We start from the raw sequence: 24,718 nt of genomic DNA on the forward strand, positions 1-24,718 counted from the left end.
AGAGTTACCGGCAGACAGACACACTGACAGGTGTCCTGCATGGCACATCGATCTGCTGATCACTGGTGCAATGCTTTCCAGGCTCTCAAAACAAAAAATAGTAAATACACATTTTTTTACCAGCAAAAAATGTGCATTTATTATTTTTTTAAAAGGATGAACTTATCCTTTAACCAACAGCCCCCTTATTGGTGCTTTCAAAACCAGATAGCCATAGCTTAAAGGCCATGCATGGTTTAAAAAATGCTTTTTTAGGCAAATCTACACTTAAATTTGCTGGAGGCGCTAAACTCAGATCTACAGGATTCAAACTCACTGTAACTGCGAACCTGAATCTCATCCCTACTGTTCAATGATTCAGAAAGCTCTGTCACTAAAGGCTGAAATGATGCCATCAATGGCAGCCTACATATTCCTCTGCACAGGTTTCTATTAATGCAATAATCAGCAGATTCCAGCAGAGGTCGCTCTTTACCAGTACGGTATACAACATCAAGTAGGTGATAAAAGCAGATCATGAACTATACAGGCAATAACAGCTCTTTTTAACTTGTATCAAGGGACTGAATCCCAATCCCTGACACATGTAACGAAGCTAAACAATGAAAGCAATCCTCAAAGGGAGATTTGTTGCCTTATGCATCTACACATACACTAACCGCATACTTACTAATTTCTGTCCAGGCCACAAGCACAGTCCATTCCTAGAATACAATGATAATACAGATGACGTACTGCCAGGTACAAAGGTTTGATTAGTAACTTCAGAAGGAAGAATAAGAACATCCATTGTCTTTTTTTGTTGTTGTTGTGGTATCTAAGGTTAACAACCAGGTGGTGATAATAGATGCCAGGCAGCAGACCTTGTCCTCGCTCTGCGACTGTACGCATGATGCTTCCTAAGCTACACAATGGGTAATTCGGTGAAGAAAGGGAAGGTTGTCTTAGCAGATCAGAATAAAGTTAAGAGCCTGCGTCTCTACAAAGCAGGTAGGCTGGCGTTTTGTTTGTCTTAATATGTTTACTTGCATATTACCTCTAATTGGTATATCACATATTTAAATATTTATTTTACATTTTTTATTATAATGTGGCTCTATATTATTTCAGAGGATTAAAGTTTATCAAGACTAAATTTTGTTATAGCTGTTTGCTTTTACTTGACATACTGTGAGCCTTCTTTGTGCTTAATATAATTGCATGCTTGCTAACACCGCATTCAGTTTACTGAAGCAGTATATAGGAGCCTATTTGAATTGGTCAGAGAAGTAATAACAGCAACAGGTCAAAAATAAACTTTCTTTCTTTAGTTTTCCAGGTTTTCAATATTGATTGGATTGGCTGCAATTAGTTCTTGCACATAACTGGTGTTTGTACCATGTCATTAGAAAAGTATAAATTGGCCCATGAATTTCTAATGCTGTAGTACCAGAACTAGAAAAATCTTGTTAAATCATTTCTTCTACCATTAATGTATCTGAGCAGAAAAGATGACAAACAGGTTTATGTATTAAAAGTGAAAAACATTTCAGTTGGCTATAGCAACCAGTAGGAAGCATTGGTTCATTTTCATATCTGCAGAAATTACAGTTAGAAGCTAACTGGTTGCTGTGAGCACACGATAAAGGTTCTTCGTAATACAATTTTCATTAAAAATTTTCAGGGATATAGTCATATATGTATAGTAAATTATCTCTATGATTATAGTTTTTTTAGGGAACTAGAATAAGTGAGATTCTTCATATGCTCCGGCATAGGAAGAATAGATACCCTTTGTTTCAAAATAGGAAATAGGCCATATTGTGCTTTATGTCCATAAAGATTTATTTAGCTTTGTATGTTGAATGAAATTATTAAATGAAAAAGTATCAGACTGGGGTACCTGAGGCCCACCACAGAAAATTACATTAATGGCCATCCCTTAATAAAAACAGTAGGAAAAAAAATTATGGAATGTGAATGAAAAGCTTACACTAGTGATGGGATGTAGCATATTAGGAAATGCAGTGTTTAAGCCCAGCATGGTGTGTATGCCTTCTACCTACAGACCTAATAGGCAGGCCAACAGGCAACTAAAGAAATGCACACAACAGACTGCTACCATTTAACCGCTTTACCACCGCCCTATAGCAGAAATACTGCAACAGGGCGGCAGGGGTGTGCAAAATCACGTGTGTATATGTATGTGTGTGTGTATATATATATATATGCAGTGGGGCAAAAAAGTATTTAGTCAGCCATCAATTGTGCAAGTTCTCCCACTTAAAAAGATGAGAGAGGCCTGTAATTGGCATCATAGGTAAACCTCAACTGTGAGAGACAAAATGAAAAAAAAAATCCAGACAATAACATTGGCTGATTTGGAAAGAATTTATTTGCAAATTATGGTGGAAAATAAGTATTTGGTCAATATGAAAAGTTCATCTCAATACTTTGTTATATATCCTTTGTTGGCAATGACAGAGGTCAAACATTTCCTGTAAGTCTTCACAAGGTTGGCACACACTGTTGCTGGAATGTTGGCCCATTCCTCCATGCAGATCTCTACTAGAGCAGTGATGTTTTGGGGCTGTCGCTGGGCAACACAGACTTTCAACTCCCTCCAAAGGTTTTCTATAGGGTTGAGATCTGGAGACTGACTAGGCCACTCCAGGACCTTGAAATGCTTCTTACGAAGCCACTCCTTCGTTTGGGATTATTGTCATGTTGGAAGACCCAGCCACGTTTCATCTTCAATGCCCTTGCTGATGGAAGGAGGTTTGCACTCAAAATCTCACGATACATGGCCCCATTCATTCTGTCCTGTACATGGATCAGTCGTCCTGGTCCCTTTGTGGAGAAACAGCCCCAAAGCATGATGTTGCCAGCCCCATGCTTCACAGTAGGTATGGTGTTCTTTGGATGCAACTCAGCATTCTCTCTCCTCCAAACACGACAAGTTGTGTTTCTACCAAACAGTTCTGTTTTGGTTTCTTCTGACCATATGACATTCTCCCAATCCTCTTCTGGATCATCCAAATGCTCTCTAGCAAACTTCAGGCAGGCCCGGACATGTACTGGCTTAAGCAGGGGGACACGTCTGGCACTGCAGGATCTGAGTCCCTGGCGGCGTAGTGTGTTACTGATGGTAGCCTTTGTTATGTTGGTCCCAGCTCTTTGCAGGTCATTCACTAGGTCCGCCCGTGTGGTCCTGGGATTTTTGCTCACCGTTCTTGTGATCATTTTGACCCCACGGGGTGAGATCTTGCATGGAGCCCCAGATCCAGGGAGATTATCAGTGGTCTTGTATGTCTTCCATTTTCTAATTATTGCTCCCACAGTTGATTTGTTCACACCAAGCTGCTTGCCTATTGCAGATTCAGTCTTCCCAGCCTGATGCAGATCTACAATTTTGTTTCTGGTGTCCTTCGACAGCTCTTTGGTCTTCACCATAGTAGAGTTTGAGGTGTGACTGTTGAGGTTGTGGACAGGTGTCTTTTATACTGATAACAAGTTCAAACAGGTGCCATTGATACAGGTAATGAGTGCAGAACAGAGGAGCCTCTTAAAGAAGAAGGTACAGGTCTGTGAGAGCCAGAAATCTTGCTTGTTTGTAGGTGACCAAATACTTATTTTCCACCATAATTTGCAAATAAATTCTTTCCAAATCAGCCAATGTGTCAGGGCCTGGACTTGAACCTGGGACTTCTACTGTGTCAGGCAGTAACTCTTCTCACTGAGCTACCTAGGATGCTGGACAACACTCTGCCTCTTCTATTGGATAATCCTGCCTTGTCCCTTGTTTGCTCTTGAACCTTGAACTCCTTGCTCCTCCCATGAACTTCCTATATAAGCCATGTCCTTGGACTTCCTCCTTGCCAGATTATTGTGCCTTTCCAGCCAATATCCCACTACTGTTCCTGCTGCTGTCTACACCTCCGCTACTGATCTTTGGCTTGTTCCTGACCACGATTTCGTCTCATCCTAATGTACTACGATTGATCTGCTACCATTTGTGACTGACCCTTGGCTTGTGACCGACTCTGCTTTCGTCTGATCCCTAACCTGTTGATCCGCTATTGGTTCCCAGTCTGCTCATTCCCTGGTGGGGTGATCCTGAGATCTGCGACCTGGTATTAACAGGCAGCCCAATCCATCTCCACCATTAGGAGCTCTGGTGAATACCAGTTAATACTTAGACCCCCGCACCTCAGGTGAGCCTGCGTCATTCCCAGGGGGATCCGCTGGTGTACCTATCCTGCTGGTTCCAGGTAAGCCTTTTACTGCTATAGCAACTGGTCTCTGAACCTGACCTTACACCGTGACACAATGTGATTTTTCTGGATTTTTTTGCTCATTTTGTCTGTCATAGTTGAGGTCTACCTATGATGCCAATTACAGGCCTCTCATCTTTTTAAGTGGGAGAACTTGCACAATTGGTGGCTGACTAAATACTTTTTGCCCCACTGTATATATGTGTGTGTGTGTTTTGGCTTTTCGGGTAGGGGGCGCACACATGCCCTACCCGCGCCGCCATTCGGGCCACAGCTGTCAATCACCAGGTCCCGGCCAGTTATTATTCGCTGGCACCCGGTGATCACTGAGTAATACCGACGGGGGGAGAGAACTGTAAGTAAACAATACAGTTCTCTCCCGTCAGCTCCAGTATACTGCTTTGCAGTGTGCTTACAGTGGAAAGCACAGCCCCATAGTGAAACACACACAGCACACAGTTAATCCTTTGATCACCCCACATGTTAACCCCTTCCTGCCCAGTGCCATTAGTACAGTGTCAGTGCTTTTTATTAGCACTGATCACTGTATTGGTGTCACTGAGGATGTCAGTGACACCAAGTCAGTTCCCCCCAGTATCAGAATGCTACTAAATTTATATGTTTTTTTTCACACAATTAGATCTTTTTTTGGTGGTCTTTGATCACCACTGGGTTCTTTATTTTTTGAGATTTAAATGAAAAAAGACAAAAGTTTGAAAAGGAAACAATATTTTTTATTGTCTGCTATTAAATATATCCAATAAAAAAATTTAAAAAATCAAATTTGGTTTGAAAATTTTGGCCAAGGGGGCGTGTCCAAGATGGCGACCGGAGCGGCCGCATAATCTGAAGCTCCGGCGCCTCGATATTCAATCCATCGCCATCGAGGCGGTGGAGGGATTTTCGTTTCTATTACACTTAAATACCACAGTTGATATCTATTCCTCACAGCTTCATGCTGAATTTCATTTTTACAATATGGAAACTATACTAGATGGAAATTGATGCCTGATGGCATCTATGTAGTTTCTTCTTGGTACCGGGCGTTATAGGTCCCCTGGGGTCAGTACCATCCTTGATTATACAAAATTTTATTGATCACCCCCAGGTGTCTTTCTGCATGCCGTCCACCAAAAAGAAAAGTAGGGGTAATGTTTAAAAATCCCTTACGACATATTTAATAAAACGCAGGAGATCTGCAGCATGTCTGAAGATATCACAGAACGAGCATCTCCACCCGGTTCCACACAGGATACCGCAACCCATCCTTCAGCCCAGGGCAGTGAGATCACACAGCAACTTACAAAGGGGGATCTGGAATCTTGCTTGGAAACTACTGTATGTACACCAAGTTGGCCACCAAATTCCAATCCGAACTCCATAAAAGCACAAACGTCCTCTCTCAGGAAATAGCTGCACTGGGCTCCAGAACTTACCGCTTAGAAACCAAACATGATGAGCTCAGCTTAGCTTATGGCGAGCTGTCTAGAGATCACCTACAGATGGCCTTTGCGCAGCTACAGGCACAGGTTGAGGATCTCGGCAATCGTAACCGCAGGAATAATCTGCAAGTTCGGGGAATCCCATAGACTGTGACTGACCTCGTTCAGGCCACAACCAGGCTTTTCAGATCCCTTCTCCCGGACCACGATACTGGGTCCTTTGCTTGTGACCGCATCCATAGAGCTCTGCATCCAAAACCTCCTAATGATAAACCGCCTCGTGACATTGTCCTCTGTATGAAAGAGTTCCTGATCAAAGAAGATATACTCCGGGCTGCTCATAATACTTCAACTATCACTTTGGATGGTTCAGCTTTGCAAATATATCCAGACGACTCTCCGGCTACTTTGGAGAGACGCAGAAAAATTAAAGATATCACATCCAAGCTGATAGTCCCACATAATGGGAGCACATACATAGCTACATCTCCCCCTGAAGGCCGAGAAATTCTGGCGAAATTAGGCCTGGCGGATGCTCCTTCACCTCGCCGCCCTCCTTCCACCCCTTTGGTATCTCCACTTTGGCACACTCCGTCTCCACGAGGAGAAAGGCGGAGAGTCAGGCAAGAAACGGGATGAAGGGACTCTATTCACTTGTATGCTTCTCACTCTTTGGATGGGTTCTTGGTCGGGGCTGCGATCTCCTTATACTTATGTCTATTAGATTTGATGTCCTTTTTATTTATAAGGTCGAGCAAAAGTTCAACAAAGGTCATTAGGCCTATGAAGGGATTTTGCTCATTTGTATCTCATACACCCTTAGGATGTTTTTTTTTTTTTTTTTTTTTTTTTTTTGAGTGATCACTGCTGAAATATTTTTATATATCTGACAATTATGTTTGCTTTCTCGTATATATCTGGATGTGTTAAAGTTTAACAAGGGTCTTTGGACCTTCTGAGTACCGCCCGTAAGTTTATGGTTTTGAAACTTTTGGACATGTGACCCCACCCTGCTGTCTGACATGGCTGGAGGTGTCACCTCCTGATTGTGGGGTGGTGACTCCATTTTCCGTGTCTTATGGCGACAGAGTTTGGGCCCATTTGGCCCTTTGTTGTTTGATTTTTTTCTGTTTTTTCTGGTATGGCAAATTGCCCACCTGATCCAAGTTTCTTAATTGTAGGAGCTCTTAAAACTTCACTTTTATTGCGTTTTGTCTTTTTTCTTCTCAAAGCTTTAGTACATGATATTGGTTTTGTACCGGCTTGTGGATGTCATGACACCCATATTGGGGTCTGGATGTCCCCTAGCTTGGTACTACTGACTATAACTATGTCTGATGTGGATTTACAGATTCTTATGTCTAGCCAAATAATTCTAGGAGATGTATTTTTATGTTGATAGTTATAAATTTTGTATACTATGGTAATTCAATGTATTTCGCATAATGTCCAGGGTTTCAATTCACCAAATAAGCGCAAGACAGCCTTTCTTCAATATAAGCGACTAGGGGCTAAACTTAAAATAAGGAAACACATTTTGCAGCCGCAAAACATCTGACATATTTTCATAAATCCTATAAGCAGGGGTATTATACCTTACATTCCTCTAAAAGTAAAGGAGTAGCCATTTTTCTGCACAGTTCATTCCCCGTTGAGGTTCAGCATGTGTATCGTGATCCGGACAGTAGGTTTATCATTCTTTAAGGCACCCTTTCAGGCCGTGAACTTACGATTGCTAATATCTATGCACTGAATTCGGCACAAGCTTCCTTTTTTTTTTCTACCTTTTTTTGGTGTTCTGGATAGGTTTTTGTCCCCCCCCCATCTATTGGTGGGTGGGGATTTTAACCTGGTAGCAAATCCTCTTTTGGACCGCAGTTCCTCTTCGCAATTTTCCCAGGCTTTTCCAAAATCCCTTACTAAAAAACTGAACGCCCTCCAGTTGGTGGACACCTGGAGGGCGCATAATGCGGGAGCCAGGGATTGTTAATTTTATTCTCACCCACATGACTCTTATGCTAGATTAGACTATATCTATTGTACTCCTATCTTGTTAGCTAATTCTAGGAAAGCTTGCATTCGCTTGAGCCCCTGGTCGGATTACAATATTTTAGCTTTATCTATCACGTTTATAGGATTGGCACCTACCCCCTACTCTTGGAGACTTAATGACTCCATGCTCACTGATATTAACTCTCGCAAAGAGGTGGTTACTTCCATTCAGGAATATTTTTGGTCTAACTCTACTCCTGATATATCCCCAGCCACACTATGGGTAGCTCATAAGGCGGTCCTACGTGGCCGCCTTATCTCTATGGCAGTGATGGCGAACCTTTTTGAGCCCGAGTGCCCAAACTGCAACCCAAAACCAACTTATTTCTTTCAAAGTGCCAACACTGCAATGAAACCTGAATATCGAGCTTTTGGTTTAGAAAAAACAACTCGTACAGTAGTGCAAACTAATTAACAGTACAGGAGATGACCAGAGACTGCGGAAAGCACAGGGATGACCAGAGACTGCAGACAGTACAGGGATGACCAGAGACTGCGGACAGTACACATGACTGCTGACCTTTGGGGAGGGAGGGGGAGCGGGTACCTGAATTTGACAGGTACCCGCTCTTACTTCCGCAGAGTTTTTTTTTTTATCTTACCTGTTCCTTTATCCAGCCGCGCGCTGTCTTCCCGGCTTCTGTAGTGTGGGCGCTCGTCGGACAGCCGGATGCCCAGTGCGCATGCGCGAGAAGCGCTGCGCTTTGTGATTGGTCCGGCGGCTTCTGGGATCTGTCATGTGTCCCAGGTACCGCCTTACCATTCACAAAGAGCACTGCTTCTTGCGCATGCGCACTTGGGACCCGGCTGTCACGCACACTACAGAAGCCGGGAAGACAGCGCGCCGCTGGATAGAGGGACAGGTACGGTCCCACTGCAGAGCTGAGCGGCCGGCCCGGTATTCTGACACGGCGGCGGTGGAAATACCGACCGGCCGCTCTATATTCGCTCCATAAGACGCACTGACATTTTCCCCCCTTTTTTGGGGGAAAAAAAGTGCGTCTTATGGAGCGAAAAATACGGTATTCTCCTGGCGTGCCCACAGATAAGGCTCGGCGTGCCGGCTGTGGCACGCGTGCCACGGGTTCGCCATCACTGCTCTATGGCATCATCCAGAAATAGAAAACGATGGCAGCAAATCCTACAACTTACCTGAGAGTTAGAAGCACATTATAGAAGTCACATTGGCAATCTATCGCTTCTTAATAAACAGTTATTGTCTCAAAAGCGTTTAGAATTGAATACTCTGCTTTCTCAAAAGACTGAAAAAGCTCTCCGCTGGTCAAAGGCCTCGTTCTTGCTACATAGCAACTCAGCATCCACTATGTTTGCAAGGAAATTGAATCACTCTTTACGCCCCCACATATTTATAAGTTACGCACTAACTCTGGTGCTGTTTCGTCTCTTCCTCAAGAGGTTTTGGGTATTTTTGAAAATTGTTATTCTAACCTATTAGCTCCTCCACAGCCGAATTCTGTTCCATTAGCTAACTCATGGTTGCATTCTATACCCTTCCCTGCTCTTACACCCTCTCAGATTGCCTCCCTTAATGCCCCCTGTACTTTGGAGGAAATAAATTGTGCGATTAGCGCGCTAAAAAGCTCTACTGCACTGGGCCCTGACAGATTTACCAATAGTTATTATAAACATTTTGCTTCTACGTTGGCACCTTGTTTGATAACTTTATTTAATGATGTTTAATGATTAAGGGAGGTAAATTCCCTGAGGAGATGCTATTGGCTAATTTGTCTTTAATACCCAAACCACAGAGAGACTACCATTTACCACAAAACTATAGACCAATCTCGGTAATGAATAACGATTTGAAAATATTTAGCCGTATTTTGGCAGACAGGTTGACCCCTATTATTTCCTCTTTGGTCTCTCCAGACCAATCGGGTTTTATTCCAGACAGATTTATTACTGATAACATTCGCCTCACACTAAATGTTATTCAAGATGCCAATTTACATTCTAAAGAGGTTCTGTTGATGAGTCTGGACATAAACAAGGCCTTTGACAGTGTTCTTTGGCCTTATTTGTTTTCCTTGCTGCAGAAAATGGGCTTCAGTGACGAGTTTTTGGCTGGTATATATGCCCTATACAACTCTCCTAAAACGAGAATAAGGCTTCCTGGCTGTAATTCTGATTTTTTTACATTGGGTAGAAGTACCCGTCAGGGCTGTCCTCTTTCACCCCTTTTATTTGCGCTGGTGTTGGAACCTTTGGCAATAGCAATCAGATCACATTCGGATATTTCTGGCTACCCATTATTAGTTTCACACTTTAAAATATGCATGTATGCTGATGATGTTATGCTTTTCCTTACCAATCCGTTAACTTCATTACCTAACTTATGTGCTGTATTGAACGATTTTGCTATATCGTCAGGTCTTACTGTCAATTTTACCAAATCAGTGATTATGCCTGTTAATGTTCCTGATTCCCTAAGTGAATCTCTCTGCAGTTCTTTCTCATTTCACTGGGTCACGATCGGATTTCCTATTTGGGTATTAATCTCACTCCTAGATATTCGGATATGTTTGTTGTTAATTATCCACCATGTGTATCACGTCTCTCTACTCTATTGAAGATTTGGCATGGTTACCCTATTTCCTTTCTGGGTAGAGTCACGGCAGTTAAAATGAATATCTTGCCTAAACTTCTTTATCTTTTTAGAGCACTTCCAGTTCTTGTCTCGAAAATGTTTTTGGATCACTTTCAGCGGAATATTAATAACTTTATCTGGGGTAATAAACGTCCACGTTTTACTTCATCTGTTTTGTACCGCTCACAACGGACGGGAGGTCTTGGTCTTCCCAATTTTTGGCTATATTATCTCTCAGCTCATTTTGCGTAATTATTACAATGGGCAACTGTTAACTCTCAGATCCCGTGGATCAAGTTTGAATCTCAGTCTATCCGCCCATTTTATTTAGCGGGCATTTTGTGGTCCCAAATCTCCCCTCGATCGCTTACTTTTCATAACTCCATAGTGATCCATTCACTGACACTTTGGTCCAAATACAAATTTAAATTAAATCTGGTTTCTTCTATTCCTCCAGGTGTTTCATTTTTGGTGATCCGACTTTTATTATAGCTTTTTTTCTTTCCCTCAAATGTTTAGTTGGTGGTATGATAGATCTTTTATTAGATTATCTGATTTTCAAAGAGGAGGATCTTATATTACTTTTGATATGCTGCATGCTTTTTGAAGTTCCTCTTCGTGAATACCATCATTACCAACAGATTAGAAATTTTTTGAATTCAAATTTTGGCCTTATACCCTCCTTCTCCGATTTCATTTTTTGAACGTATCAGCCGTGACTCTCCTACGGGTAGGGGTCTTATTTCTGATCTTTATCACCAATTTTTGATCTGTTTTTCTCCTACACCCCCTTTATACAGACAAAAATGGGAAGAGGATAGTGGTATCACTTTTTCAGGTGAGGATTGGGATGCCATAGTGGATAACATATGTAAGTGTTCTAGATCTTTCTGTTCGTGAGATGGCCCTTAATGTTTTAACCAGATGGTATTATACCCCATCAAGACTACATGTATTGTTCCCTCAAACGTCCCCTTTATGTTTCTGGGGCTGTGGCCTCACATGTACTTTGGTTCATACGTTCTGGGATTGCCCGACCATGTCTTTGATTTGGCGCAAGATATCTGAGGTGGCTACCTCATTGGCGGGTTTCCCGGTGCGTTTGTCTATATAGACCTGTTTATTGGGGGCTCATATCCCAGGGGTCTCTGATGCCATTATGAGATTGATACATACTATTTGTGTTGCCACTTTGTGGGCCATTGCCTTACATTGGAAATCTGATACTGTACCCTTAGCCTCCGTTTTTACACAGAGTTGATGCTGTGATGCTCATGGAACGTATTCATTATACCTTATTGGATAAGATGCACTTATTTGATAATAAATGGGAATCCTGGAGGGATTATAGACATTTATTGCATGATTAGCAACATTCCATGTGAAGGCTGACTGGCATATACTGTTGACAGATGTATCATTCAACCTATTTTACCATCTACGTTTTTCATGTTCTTGCAATCTACTCTTTTCTATTTCCTTCCTTTCTTTCTTATATTAATATACTTTTCTGTATTGTACTTTTCAAAAGTGCCTTGTTTTTGCTGTAAGTATCCCTTGAAACTGTACTGTTTTACAGTCTCTTTTTGCAAAATAAAACTTTGTAAACAAACTTTTGGCCAAAATATATTCTGCTAATTTTCTTGATAAAAAAAATCTTAAGTGTATATTGATTGGTTTGCTTGAAAGTTATAGCGCCTACAAACTATGGTGTATATATACTGGAATTTTTTTTTTTATACTACTAATGGTGGTGACTAGCAACTTATAACAGGACTACTACATTGATTTAAGTGATACTTCACAGTGAATCTCTATGAACATATGTTGTTTATAATCTACAACAATGAAATAACCTGTTTAATTTGTTAGTGTAGTTATTAGCTCTTGTCTATTAATGTGTATGTAAATATTTGTTATAGGATTGTAGAATCAACAGTTAGGTTCCATGCACACAGGGTGTTTTTGCAGCCACTTTGGTGCGTCAGGCGTTTTTTTTTTTTTTTTTACTGCTTCTAAACGACCCTCCATATAATCCTATGCATCCATACACACATAGACTTTTAGAAGCTTTTAGTAACAGTAGCGTTTACCAGCAGGAAAAAACCCCAGGGCCAGTGCGTCCAGAAGCAGCAGCTTTTTGGCAGAAAAAACACTGACCGCTCCTAAGCTCTACTAAACTCTCCTAAATTGGTTGTTAAGAAGAGGGCTGAGAAGCCAGCTGCCAAGTCCTTAACAACAGATGAGTCATCCGCTGTCAGCAGGGTTACCCATACCAGGCCCTTTGGGCCCAAGGGGGGTCCCCCCCAAAGCTCCCTGGCCAGTGGTTATGTGGGTCTGCAGGCAGGGGGCTTATTGGAATCTGGAAGCCCCCTTTAACAAGGGGGCCCCCAGATCCTGTCCCCCCCCCCCCCCCCATGTGAATTGGTATGCAGTACATAGTACCCTTACTCATCTAAAAGAATTTAAAAAGTAAATAAAGACACAACACAAGTTATTAAAAAAGAAAAAAAAAAAGTCCCCTGGTGTAGATCCATCGTTACTCACAATGCCTGCTGCCAATGCCGACCCGAAAAAAGAGAGAAAAACCTCCGGTCCCAACCAAGGCTCCCTTGTCAGGCAGCTCTGCCGTCTGACAGCTCCTAATTAACTAAGGGGCTGGACCATCTTTGTCACCAAGAGACATCGCCCCCTTGTGACATCACCGATATGGCGCATGCTGGACAGGTGATGTCACAAGGGGCGGGTTCTCCCGGAGACGTCTCCGGATGGTCCCCTCCCCCTTTCCTGATCTGCCGGGTTGCATGCTCGGATAAGGGTCTGGTATGAATTTGGGGGGGTCTCCACACCATTTTTAAAAAATGTTGGCATGGGGTTCCCCATAAAAATCCTTACTAGACTAAAAGGGCCAGGTATGGATTGGTGGGGAATCCCATGCCATTTTTTTCACATTTTGTGAAACATTGCCGGTAGAGATGAGCGAATCGAACCAGGCGAACCGGAATTCGAGTCGAATTTCAGGAAATATTCGATTCGCGTCGAATCCGAAATTTTGCCTACTTCGGGTGCGCGAATCGAATATTTCCCGATCAGCCGGCAAAAGTGTCCCTGCAGTGAGCTCCGCTATTTCTGACAGTTCTCTGACAGAAGGAACACATGTTTAGCGGTTGAAACATTGTATCTATTAGTTTCCATTTAGGATACAGATGTTTCAACCGCTGTACATGTGAAGAAGCTGTCAGAGAACTGTCAGAAATAGAGGAACTCTGCACATACACTTTTTGCCGGCTTGGAATTATTCTTATTTTCATCCTACTTCTTCTTCTTTCTTCTTCTTTCTTCTTTCTTCTTCTTCTTTCTTCTTTCTTCTCATCCTTCTTTCTTCTCATCCTTCTTTCTTCTCATCCTTCTTTCTTCTCATCCTTCTTTCTTCTCATCCTTCTTTCTTCTCATCCTTCTTTCTTCTCATCCTTCTTTCTTCTCATCCTTCTTTCTTCTCATCCTTCTTTCTTCTCATCCTTCTTTCTTCTCATCCTTCTTCCTTCTCATCCTTCTTCCTTCTCATCCTTCTTCCTTCTCATCCTTCTTCCTTCTCATCCTTCTTCCTTCTCATCCTTCTTCCTTCTCATCATCTCCAAGGGCATTTAAATTAAAGGTACAGTGTTCTGCACTAATTTAAAGGCTCTCTGAAGCCTAGAAACCCTTTTAATAAGTTAACTTCGTAGCGAATTAATTTGCATCGAATTTCATACTGGAATTCGCCGAATCGAATTTTTGAGAAATTCGCTCATCTCTAATTGCCGGCAATGTGTTTTTTTTTTTTTGTTTTTTTTTTGTTTTTTTTTTTACACATTCAACTGTCAGTGGGGAACCCCGCCAACAGCTGATGGCGGCTCGCTTCCTGGCTCTCTCCTTAACAACAGTCCCACTTCTTCACACTGAAGCTACTAAAATCAGCTTACACACTAGGCTATAGAATGCTAAACGCCTGCAAAAAAGGCTAAAACATTGCGGTTTTTGTCCAGCGTTTTGAAAGCAGTTTTTAACTTTTCTATTGTGCATGAGACCTTGGGAAGCTTGGGGGATTTTTTGGGAAGGTATATTAAATAAAATTTTGCACTGAATCTTAATTGCGCTGTTTGTATAATTTTTTTTTCTACCTGACATCCACCAATTTGTTGTATTTTAATACTAGCATTATAGGTGAACAAGACAAATATTTTAATTCCCCCACCCACACTGAAACACTAGTTTTATTAGCTTAATCTGTTTTTCGCTTTATCTGTTTTTTTTTTTTCAACATGATATACTGGACAACCTTTTATTATCTTTCTTTGAAATGATGTCTACCACTGGGCCTTCCAATCTGCTATATTGCCCTTTTACCCTAAATCTCCTAACAGTAACTTATTGCTATCACTGTTTTATGAAGCACCTACATTTTGATCAGCACTGGAGTTAAAATTTAGGGAATGAAATTACAAACTTCATACAAGTCCAAGTATGGCATATGATACATCAGGAAAGAGCCTTCACACCTGACCAAATGGGGATACAGTCTAAGAGGTCAGGGAATATTAAATACAGTAGGTAAGCTACTTTTACAGTCAGTATCAGAAGCAGGCCTACTCTTGTATCACGTGCCTGCTGGTAAGCGATGGAAACTTCTTTTGATTCCCTGTACCTCCATGTAATGTAACACATCAAATAACTGATCTAGGATTTTAGTGACTGATCTTTTGGGCCTGCTTCTGTCTAGAATGACTTGCCAAGCAAATGTTAGGAGAGGGGAGAGCAAGATATGCGTGCTTACACAATAAGATATAGTGAGGCCCACTAGAGGATACTCTGGTCTTCCTCTGGGGAAATTTGCCTCTGAACATAAACTGTCTTGCACAGATTGCTATGATACATGACCTTATGTTTATTTATATAATTCGTTTTTAAAACGCTAAAGAAGAACCACTATCTATCACCGTGAACATGCAGTAAGTGGCAGGGTGAGAGCTTGTTTGAGCAGATAAAGCATCCCAGAACAATCAGAACAGGCATTCACAACAGAGGACAGACAGGTGTTGCCCACTAACAGTAAGATATCTCCAGGCAGTCAAGGTCCCTGTCTTCTGCAAGAGTACCATATGTGAGGACACGTGTCTAGGCCTATCTGGTCCAACAGCAGGGCACCTGAATCAGACCGATGAGAGCTGGAGACTGTTGAGAGACAATGAGTCCCTGTGTCTGAGCTGAAAAACCACTAGCCTGTGTATAAATTAGGCTGATGTCTTAGTTTGGGGAATTAGAGAACCAGTCCAGGAGAAAGGTTGGGACTGAAGCTGTTCTGCTTGGTGAGGAAATAGAACAGTGCAACAAAATAGCCAGGAGGCTTTTATGTCTTTATTGTATGGGAACATAATTTGTGTGGGAAGGTTTATGAAGTCTGTGAACCTATTTCTGTTGAAAAACATGAGAAAGAAGACCTAACACACACGCTAGTAGTTGGACTGACTCATTACAATCTCAGTTTTGTATAGAGTCGGGTAGGCTTAAAAGTCCTGAAATGTCATTTCTTGCTGACAGTTTTCCATCGTAAAGATTTCCCTTTACATCCTGTCCCAGAGGCTCAAGAGGATCTCGGAGTACATCTCTTCAAAGTGAGGGGTAATCCCCTCTTTGACAGCTGGATCAGGTATTCCCATTAGAAGATTTACCCTTGGAATTCTCTTCTTTCTATTCTGACAATGGTCACTATGACAAATATAGATAGATCATACAAACTTGATAGAAGTTCTAATCATTTTTACTCTAAATAGTTTTCACTAAACACACACTGTAATATTTTCCAAAGCATTACGAGGGCAAATAATAACTTTAGACACCTTTACCAGAAGTTACACTTGGATTTTTAGGCTGACATTTTTGTTATCAGACATATATTTACATGAACAGGTTATATAGTTGCTATGAATTTACTTCCTGTTAGAAATCTCCACAGGCACTAAGGCCACATTTTATTGTCAAGCTAGATCTGCATATGTCTTCCTAGACACTATATTTCATCCTACAAGAGCCATTACTGGACAGTACATTTATTAGGTAATTGCAATAAATGGGCAGTTGTATGTAATGGAAATTTATAAAACAATTAATACACTAAAACATCTGTCAATTTTGGATAGTAATGTAGCCAAGCCAGGCTGTTATGGGTAAAAAGGGACATCATGGTACCTTAAAGAAACCCAGTCATCAACTTAAAAAAACTGCAGGTAAAATTCAGAAACAATCCGAATAGTAAATGCTTACTAGCTGTGTGTTTTCTTCCATAAATGAATGCTAGAAAATATGACTTCTCAGGAAGAGTCAATTCCCTAATACAGCCCCCTCTCTCATTGCATGCAATAGACCTCTACTCTTCTGGGAGTATGTAACTAGTATCTGTGCTGGCCCAGCTCCTCCACCTCGCCCTTCAGCTCCCTACAAAACCTAATATGTAGCTGCTGGGGGTGGAGAGAAGTGGAAAACTATAGTGTCAGTTGATTGCTCAGAGTTTGCTTGGACTGTTGACATCACGTGAAAGATGGTTGAGCACAGCAGTAGTCTCAGGATTTTTGGATGTCTACAGAAGGAAGGCTTTTACAGGTAAAAAATATGCATAAAATATGTTATATACACATATAATCCTATAAGAAGATTATTGTTGAAATGAAAGCTCTGGTGACAGGTCTCTTTGAGGGCTTGTTCATGTCATGTCCATTGAACTAAATATTTTTGCACATCACACATGTATGGCGTGAACATGGAACATAGAAAACAATTGTTGAAGACTGATTTGTTCATTCAGCTTTTATTCCAGATTTCATTGTACAGCTTGTCTTTGTTTTCTATTTAATGATTACAACATGCTGAAAATTCCCATTTATGCCTCTAAAGTCAATGAAGCTGATAGACTGATAAAAAAAAAAAACACCCCAAGCAATTACCTAAGATAGACTTTGTAACATAGTGCTGTCATTATTGATTGGTTGACTGTGTCTGATTAAAAAGATTCCAAGATACTTTTCAGGAAAAGGAAGAATATATACTGTAAATGTGTCTATATGTTATGTGCTTAAATGTTAATGTTGTTGTTATTATAATACAGGGTTTATACAGCGGCAACAGCTTGCACAATGCTTTACAACATGAGGGCAGACAATACAGTTACAATACATCAATACAGTAGGATTTAGAGGGCCTAGCTTACAATCTAGGCGGGGGTCAAGAGATACAAAAAGTAATAACTGTGGGGAATGATCTGATGAAGAAAATAAATGTGCAATTGTTAGGTGGAGGCAGGATAGGTCTCTCTGAAGAGAGGGGTTTTCAGGGATCGTCTAAAAGTGAACAGAGCAGGAGATAGTTGGACATATTGGGGTAGGGAGTTCCAGAGGATGGGAGAGGCTTGGGAGAAGTCCTGGAAGTGAACATGGAAGGAGCTAGAGAGTAGGAGGTCTTGGGAGGAATTAAAAGAACGATTTGTTTGAATTTTGAGACTAGGTTAGTGTTGTAGCTGGCGGCAGAGTTGTGGAAGGCTTTGTGGAGGGAACAGTCAAGCTTCTACACTACCCAGAAGTATCAGAACTTTGCCTGTTCACAATAATTATGCAGGATGCAATTAACACTACTGTAAAAATGTGTACACACCTCCAGAGTCATGTTGTAAAGTGCTGTGCAAACTGTTGGCGCAATATAAATCCTACATAATAATAAATGAATAAACTGATATTATTTATTTTAAACTGACCACGTGTATTAAAACACTGAACAAATACTACAGTTTAACCTTTAGGAAACAAGTTAATAAATATTATTTACAAAGTTTATAAGCTCACTGACCAGTATCAATGTTTTCAGAATGTTAAGAAAATAGTAAAATTCTTTTACTATTTATCTTACAAAATGTATGTATACAAAGTATAACAACCATAGTAATTTTCACCAATAGTGCTTTGAATTTCCCAGCTGTATCTGTAGGGGATCAATGTGTGAAGACACCGGAAAACAGACTATTCAATATGAATGAGCAAGGGCAGAAGAAGGAAAAAATTCAATCAAAGATTCAAATCCAGGAATACATCGGCAGTAGTGATGTTGTGATCTTCGGCAAGATGACTTGTGAAAACTGCTCCAAGGTACCAAATACATACTTTCTAAAGGGTCGCACATTCATGCACACACATTTCATTGTTTGCTGCATGTTTAATTCAATGCACAGTTTTTTTACTATTTTGCAAAAAATATTACTCAGGCTGCCTGCTCTCTTGGGGATTTCATAGTCTGAAAGGTTTCTTTTCAGATTAGTAAACCTTGACCTTCCTATAACGCTTCAAATTTCCAGAACACTTCAAACCAATACGGAGTATGAGTTTTGTTGTGTGTAGTTTACGACCATGTCAAGGACTAAAGCCCGATTCTGCCCTCAATTGCATTCAGAGATGTATTTTTGCTTGTCTTTAAAAGTATAAATTAAAGCTGAACTCCAAACTCCATGCAAACAGCTAAATAATACAGATATATACATGGAAGAAAGCAGGTATACCTGCCAAAGGTTTCTGTCCATCCTGTCATGAGATTTACACAGCTTGGCCACACATCAAAGCCCTGTCTTGCAGGACAGAAGTCTTGTTTTTTCTATGATACACTTAGGCCTAGTTTACACTAGCGTGATTTCTGATACAACTTGAGGAGCACAGAATCGCATGACAAGGGAAATCACTTTATATTCAATGGTGCTTGTTCACATTAAAGAAACTCAGCGCAGAACAGTTTCGGAAAAGGTTCCTGCACTACTTTGGTACAATTCTAGCCCTATTTTGGCCCCATAAACTTCAATTAAAACTCACAAACATCGCATCTACATGTAATTTGATGTGATTTTGAATTTTTTTTTTTTTTTTTTAACCCTCAACTCTCCTCTCAGTTAAATCCTCTCTCAATTCTCCTCCCAAGTCCATCCTTGCTTCACTAAGCCACATGTGCTTTTCAGACTACAAGAAAGATGGAGCGAAGATGTAGGAGAGATTATGCTTGACAATGAGGAGATTATACACCTTGTTAGTGGCCACAGATTTACGACACCACGGACCCTAACTACAAGGAACACATCAAGCAGGACAGAACCTGGCTGGAGATTGCCCACATATACTTTGAGGATTGGGATACTTTCACAGCCTCAGCGCAGACAGTAAAACTTACAGACAGCAAGACATGAAAGTCACATCTAAAACTCTTCAAAATTGCATCAAGTCTCAAGCAATTAGCACGACAGAATATAAACTCATCTCTTGGTCACTTTGCTTTCTCTTCCTGTCAGCGTATTCCTTGTTATTATATGGGCACTGCAGCACAGCTGACTAAGTCCTGGTGCTGCTTTTACTTCTCCCATCTGAGCTCTGCTTTACAGGAACTGTCTAATAACAAGTCAAATAAAGTTACTTACACTGCTTGCATTTAAAAATACATTTAATGTTTCATTAACGTGTGTCTTTTATATCTAGCTAGAGTTCAGCTTTAAGCAATGCTGTCCACATCAATGATTTCACAGTAAAAGTATATCTAAACCAAACATGTTTTAGTTTTCCATAGAGTAGGGTTTGATTTAAGCCATTATTAGGGCATTGATGCAGGCTTTTCCACACCACAGGTGGAGTACAGTGTACCTGCAAGTTTTTTGTGTTACCTGCTCTTTGCCATACACTTCTATTGCATCAGGTGGTTTTGGTGCATTTTCTAAAAGTGAACCAAAAGTCCTGGAATTTTGGTGCACTTTCAGAAAATGCACAAATACTGCCCAATGTAATTGAAGTCAATAGCAAAGCGCAAATAACCCACATGAAACCTAGAGGTACACTGTGCTGCATTGCTGTGAAAGTGCCTTTTTAGTTTTTTTTTTTTTTGTTGATGTCTGCATCCTTTTGGGAAAGTTTTTCTTCTCTTCTTATCAGCAGAAAGTGATATGAGAACTCTTCAAAAGGTAGGAAAGTCTTTCTTAGACAATTGTCACTGGAACAAGTGCTCCCATTGTAGGATTCCCCTCATTCCTGTTCCAGTGAAAACTCAAACCTTTGGATTTTTTTTCTGGTTTTCAGCCCCTCTGAATTTGGATGGAGTCTTTTTTTAAATGAAATCCAATGTACATAAAGCCGCATATCCTGAGTAAACAAGTTTTAACACAACTACCTTGCATTTTTCAAGCTTAGTCATTGGCAAATCATTGCTCATAATATTTAAAGCTGAGAGTTTTCTCCTCATAAACAATGCCCTTAGCTTTGCCTGACACATTTAATTAGCAAGTCGATTCTTGCTAGACATCTTATGAAAATCAATACTCTTCTTAAACGGAATAAAACAACATTACATAAGCAGTAATATGTTGTAAAATTGAACATTAATTCTGCATTAACAACTTCTGCATTCTTATCAGCTTCAATATTAAATTAAAATTGAGTAGAAAGTTGTTTTTAATTTTATAAGCAGAAATTGTAAGCTGTTTAAAAAAATATTAGCAACAGATGGTGTGTTGATCGTATTCAACTTTGTTTCATGGCGGTTTACCATGAAATTGTATGAATGTTCTGGCTTGTTTTTATGGGCAGATCTTGGCTGTACTTGCATATCATAATAGAAAATAGTCATAATCGTACTTGGCCAGCTCAGTCCTTTTATACAGTCCCTCTTTACTAGTATATGCAAGTCACATTTACCTTCAAAATCTCCTTTATGGAGATTCAAAAAAATAATGCCACTGAATGAAGATCCCTTGCAGTGCTCTGTCAATGGACCTACATTACACCCTGGTCACACCAAACCTGACTTTGAAATCGTGCAACTTACAGTGAAGTCGCACGATTTCAAAGTTGGATGGCATGCCAATTTCAGGTGCAATTTGCAAGACATCTGACACAGATGTCTATGAAAATCGTACCAAAAGTAGTGCATGTACTACTATAGAAATTGGTGCGGCTCTGACAAAGTCGGACCGCTGTAATTGCGGACAATAGGGTGCAACTTGGCATACGATTTGCAAGGCGCATGGCATGCAAATTGCATGCCAATTTGCATTCAGTGTGACAGGGGACCTACACTATATTGCCAAAAGTATTAGGAGACCCCTCCAAATCATTGGATTCAGGTGTTCCAATCAGCTCCATGGTCACAGGTGTATAAAATCAAGTACCTAGGCATGCAGACTGTTTCTACAAACAATTGTGAAAGAATGGGTCACTCTCAGAAGTTCAGTGAATTCAAGCGTGATACCGTGATAGGATGCTGCCTGTGCAATAAGTCCATCCGTGAAATTTCCTTGCTACTGAGTATTCCAACGGTCAACTGTTACTAGTATTTTAACAAAGTGGAAGCAACTGGGAAGAACAGCAACTCAGCCACAAAGCGCATGCTGAAGCGCACAGTGCGCAGAAGTCGCCAACTTTCTGCAGAGTCAATAACTTAAGACCTCCAAACTTCGTGTGGCCTTCAAATTAGCACAACAGTGCATAGAGCGCTTCATGGAATGGGTTTCCATGACCGAGCATCTGCATCCAAGCCTTACATCACTATTTGCAATGCAAAGCTTTGGATGCAGTGGTGTAAAGCATACCACCACTGGACTCTAGAGGAGAGGTGTTCTCTGGAGTGACAAATCACTTTTCTCTGTCTGGCAATCAGATGAACATGTCTGGGTTTGGCGGTTGCCAGGGGAATGGTACTTGCCTGACTGCATTGTGCCACGTGTAAAGTTTGGTGGAATGGGGATAATGGTGTGGGGTTGTTTTTCAGGGGTTAGACTTGGCCCCTTATAGTCCTATCCTCAACCCGATAGACTACCTTTGGGATGAATTGGAGTGGAGACTGAGAGCCAGGCCTTCTCGTCCGACATCAGTACCTGTCCTCACAAATGTGTTTCTGGAGGAAAAGTCAAACATTCCCATAGACACACTCCTAAACCTTATGGACAGCTTTCACAAAAAAGTTAAAACTGTTATAGCTGCAAAGGGTGGGCCAACTCAATATTGAACCCTACAGACTAAGACTGGGATGAAATTAAAGTTCATGTGCATGTAAAGGCATTCTGATCATAGTTATTTTTTCGTCTTTGGTCCAGGACCGACCATTTTGCCACCAGAAACACCATATTCAAGTTACATGTAAAGCAAAACAATTCTGTTGCATTAGCAAGAAGCAAACACTGTGGCTACAATGTGAACTACAGAATTACTATTAAAGACATGTTTTTTTTCTCCTATAGGTTAAGAACCTCTTTGATGAACTGAATGTTCCATATTTGGCAGTGGAGATAGACAAAACAGGTGAGACTTAAGCTTGTAAGCCTGCAAGGTAGATCATACGAACGCATAAAATCATGTTTTAGGTTGTCTGTCCTTAGGTAACCTAAAACAACCCATGTATTGAGAGGACGTCAGGGCTTATATAACCTCTGTGCAATAAAACATAGAGTTTAATAAAAAACTGCATTCACAATGAAGTAGAAGTGAATATGTCTGTCATGAGCCTGGGGAGAGGCATATTCACTTCTGCTTTATTGTGAGTTCTTTATTAGATTGTATCTGTTTTAATGCATGGAGGTAGTTGTGTCCTATTGTCTTCTCTTCCTTATTCAGTTCAAAGACCATCTCTGTCCTGTTACAAAAGGTGCCCCATGACTAGTGCAATAAAAGACTTTAAAGGATTTATAATGTTGTTTTTTAAATAAACAATCCCTTCGGGAACCCTGAAGCGCAAGTTATACTCTTATATAACCTGAACCATCCTCTGGGCTGAGCTCTTTGTAATAAAAGATAATGATAACATACAATGGGGCTCTAAACGCCTGAAATACAGTGTCAATAATATTAATGCATAAACAGTGCTAATAATGCTTAAATAAGCAAATATTGCATAAGTGCTTCAAAAGAAAAGTCCAGTGAAAAATCAAAGTCCTTAATATCCAATAAAAGTTTTCCCAATGTGCAATGAATAACCAAATCCGCTTCTGCTTTACACATGCAGCCACTACCACATGAAGGGTAAAATGCTCACTCGCCAAAAGACAAAGACCTCTTGCTAATAAGGTCAATATGCGCTTGTTCTGGTTTACCATTATGGATCTTTAGTCTTTCCACCATCACGCTTTCTTCATTTCAGTAAGTTAGCCATTTCCTCATGAGTGCCCAAATGAGTTTGCCAGAGAATTAAATCATATATATGGTAGTATTTATTAAGTCTAAAATGTCATTTTTAAAAGAATTAAGCCACTAGGCACATTTTGAAGTGCCCTGGTTTCCAGCACTAGTATGTATAGCATATACCAATGAGACCTGCTGTGCATCTCCAATTGCTGGAGCCGGCATGTGTTCCAACAGCTGGAACCCTCACCAGAATTGACATCACTATATCACTATAGAGCCTGAAGTGACGATGGGACCCAACTCGGCAAGTTTCACCAATCAGGTGTCTTCAAGAAGCTCAAAGATGTCATCACAGAAAACTGAAAATCAAATATTTGGTGGAGCTTAGTTGAGTTTAAAAAATCATATTTATTATTAGCAAGTTCAAAGACTATACTATTTATATTTTGTATTATATAGTCAAGGGTTAATATTATTTTTTTTTTTGCTGTCAGTAAATACTCCTAAATGCTCTACTAATTTCTCACCTTTCATGACCTTACAAAAAGCCAGCAAAAAAAAAAAAAAAAAGTGTAAGCCAGCAACAGTGTTCCTGATCACTGCCACACCATTTGCAGTGTCACCTGACCAGTGTATGCCAGCAAAAGAGTTCCTGATCCCCATCACACCAGTCCCAGTGTCACCGGACCAGTGTAATAAAAAATATCCTGAAATGTGTGATATACAGTATGCAGCACTTTATAAAACCAGCGTAAGCTAATATGCATCCCAAAAGCATATATAGTAATGACACACAAGTGGGTAGCCCAAAAACATATCCTAATTACAGGATTTAAAACATCACAGGTGGAAGAACATGAGAAACTGCTGGAAAGATGAAAATGGGATTGCTGTGTCATCATCCAAGAGGCCTGGCCCAGGGGCATGTGCAGAGCTGGAAAAGCAACATCTGGACAGCAGTGCGATAACGTACAAATGATTTATTAAAATATATAAAAAAAAACCTTACAAACTTCAAAGATAAATTAGCATATAAGTCATAAATGCAGCTGGTGCCGGCTCCAAACAGGCGTGGTTAACGTCAGCACAATCTCTGCCCAGCCCCGATGTACGTTTTGTCTCAATAGATATTGTTTATTATCTTAATAAATAATTTGTACGTTATCACACTATCTGGAGTATTCTCCTTTTTGACTAAGCACA

At 40.6% G+C, this 24,718-nt stretch overlaps 1 protein-coding gene across 1 annotated transcript in view; it reads left to right on the forward strand.

Annotated features, from left to right (window-relative positions):
• Positions 1 to 573: 573 nt before the first annotated feature.
• TXNRD1 (thioredoxin reductase 1) overlaps positions 574 to 24,718 on the forward strand; it is an 80,931-nt gene continuing 56,786 nt past the window's right edge. Inside the window, exons 1-3 of the mRNA XM_089651839.1 lie at positions 574 to 990; positions 18,354 to 18,523; positions 22,636 to 22,696. Coding sequence (XP_089507965.1) covers positions 912 to 990; positions 18,354 to 18,523; positions 22,636 to 22,696 — 310 coding nt within the window. The 5' untranslated portion in view covers positions 574 to 911. The remainder of the gene's footprint in view (positions 991 to 18,353; positions 18,524 to 22,635; positions 22,697 to 24,718) is intronic.

This window comes from Staurois parvus, unplaced genomic scaffold (genome assembly GCF_062004578.1).
Source record: "Staurois parvus isolate SC_StPar_1 unplaced genomic scaffold, SC_StPar_1.0 ptg000025l, whole genome shotgun sequence".
Classification (NCBI taxonomy): domain Eukaryota; kingdom Metazoa; phylum Chordata; class Amphibia; order Anura; family Ranidae; genus Staurois; species Staurois parvus.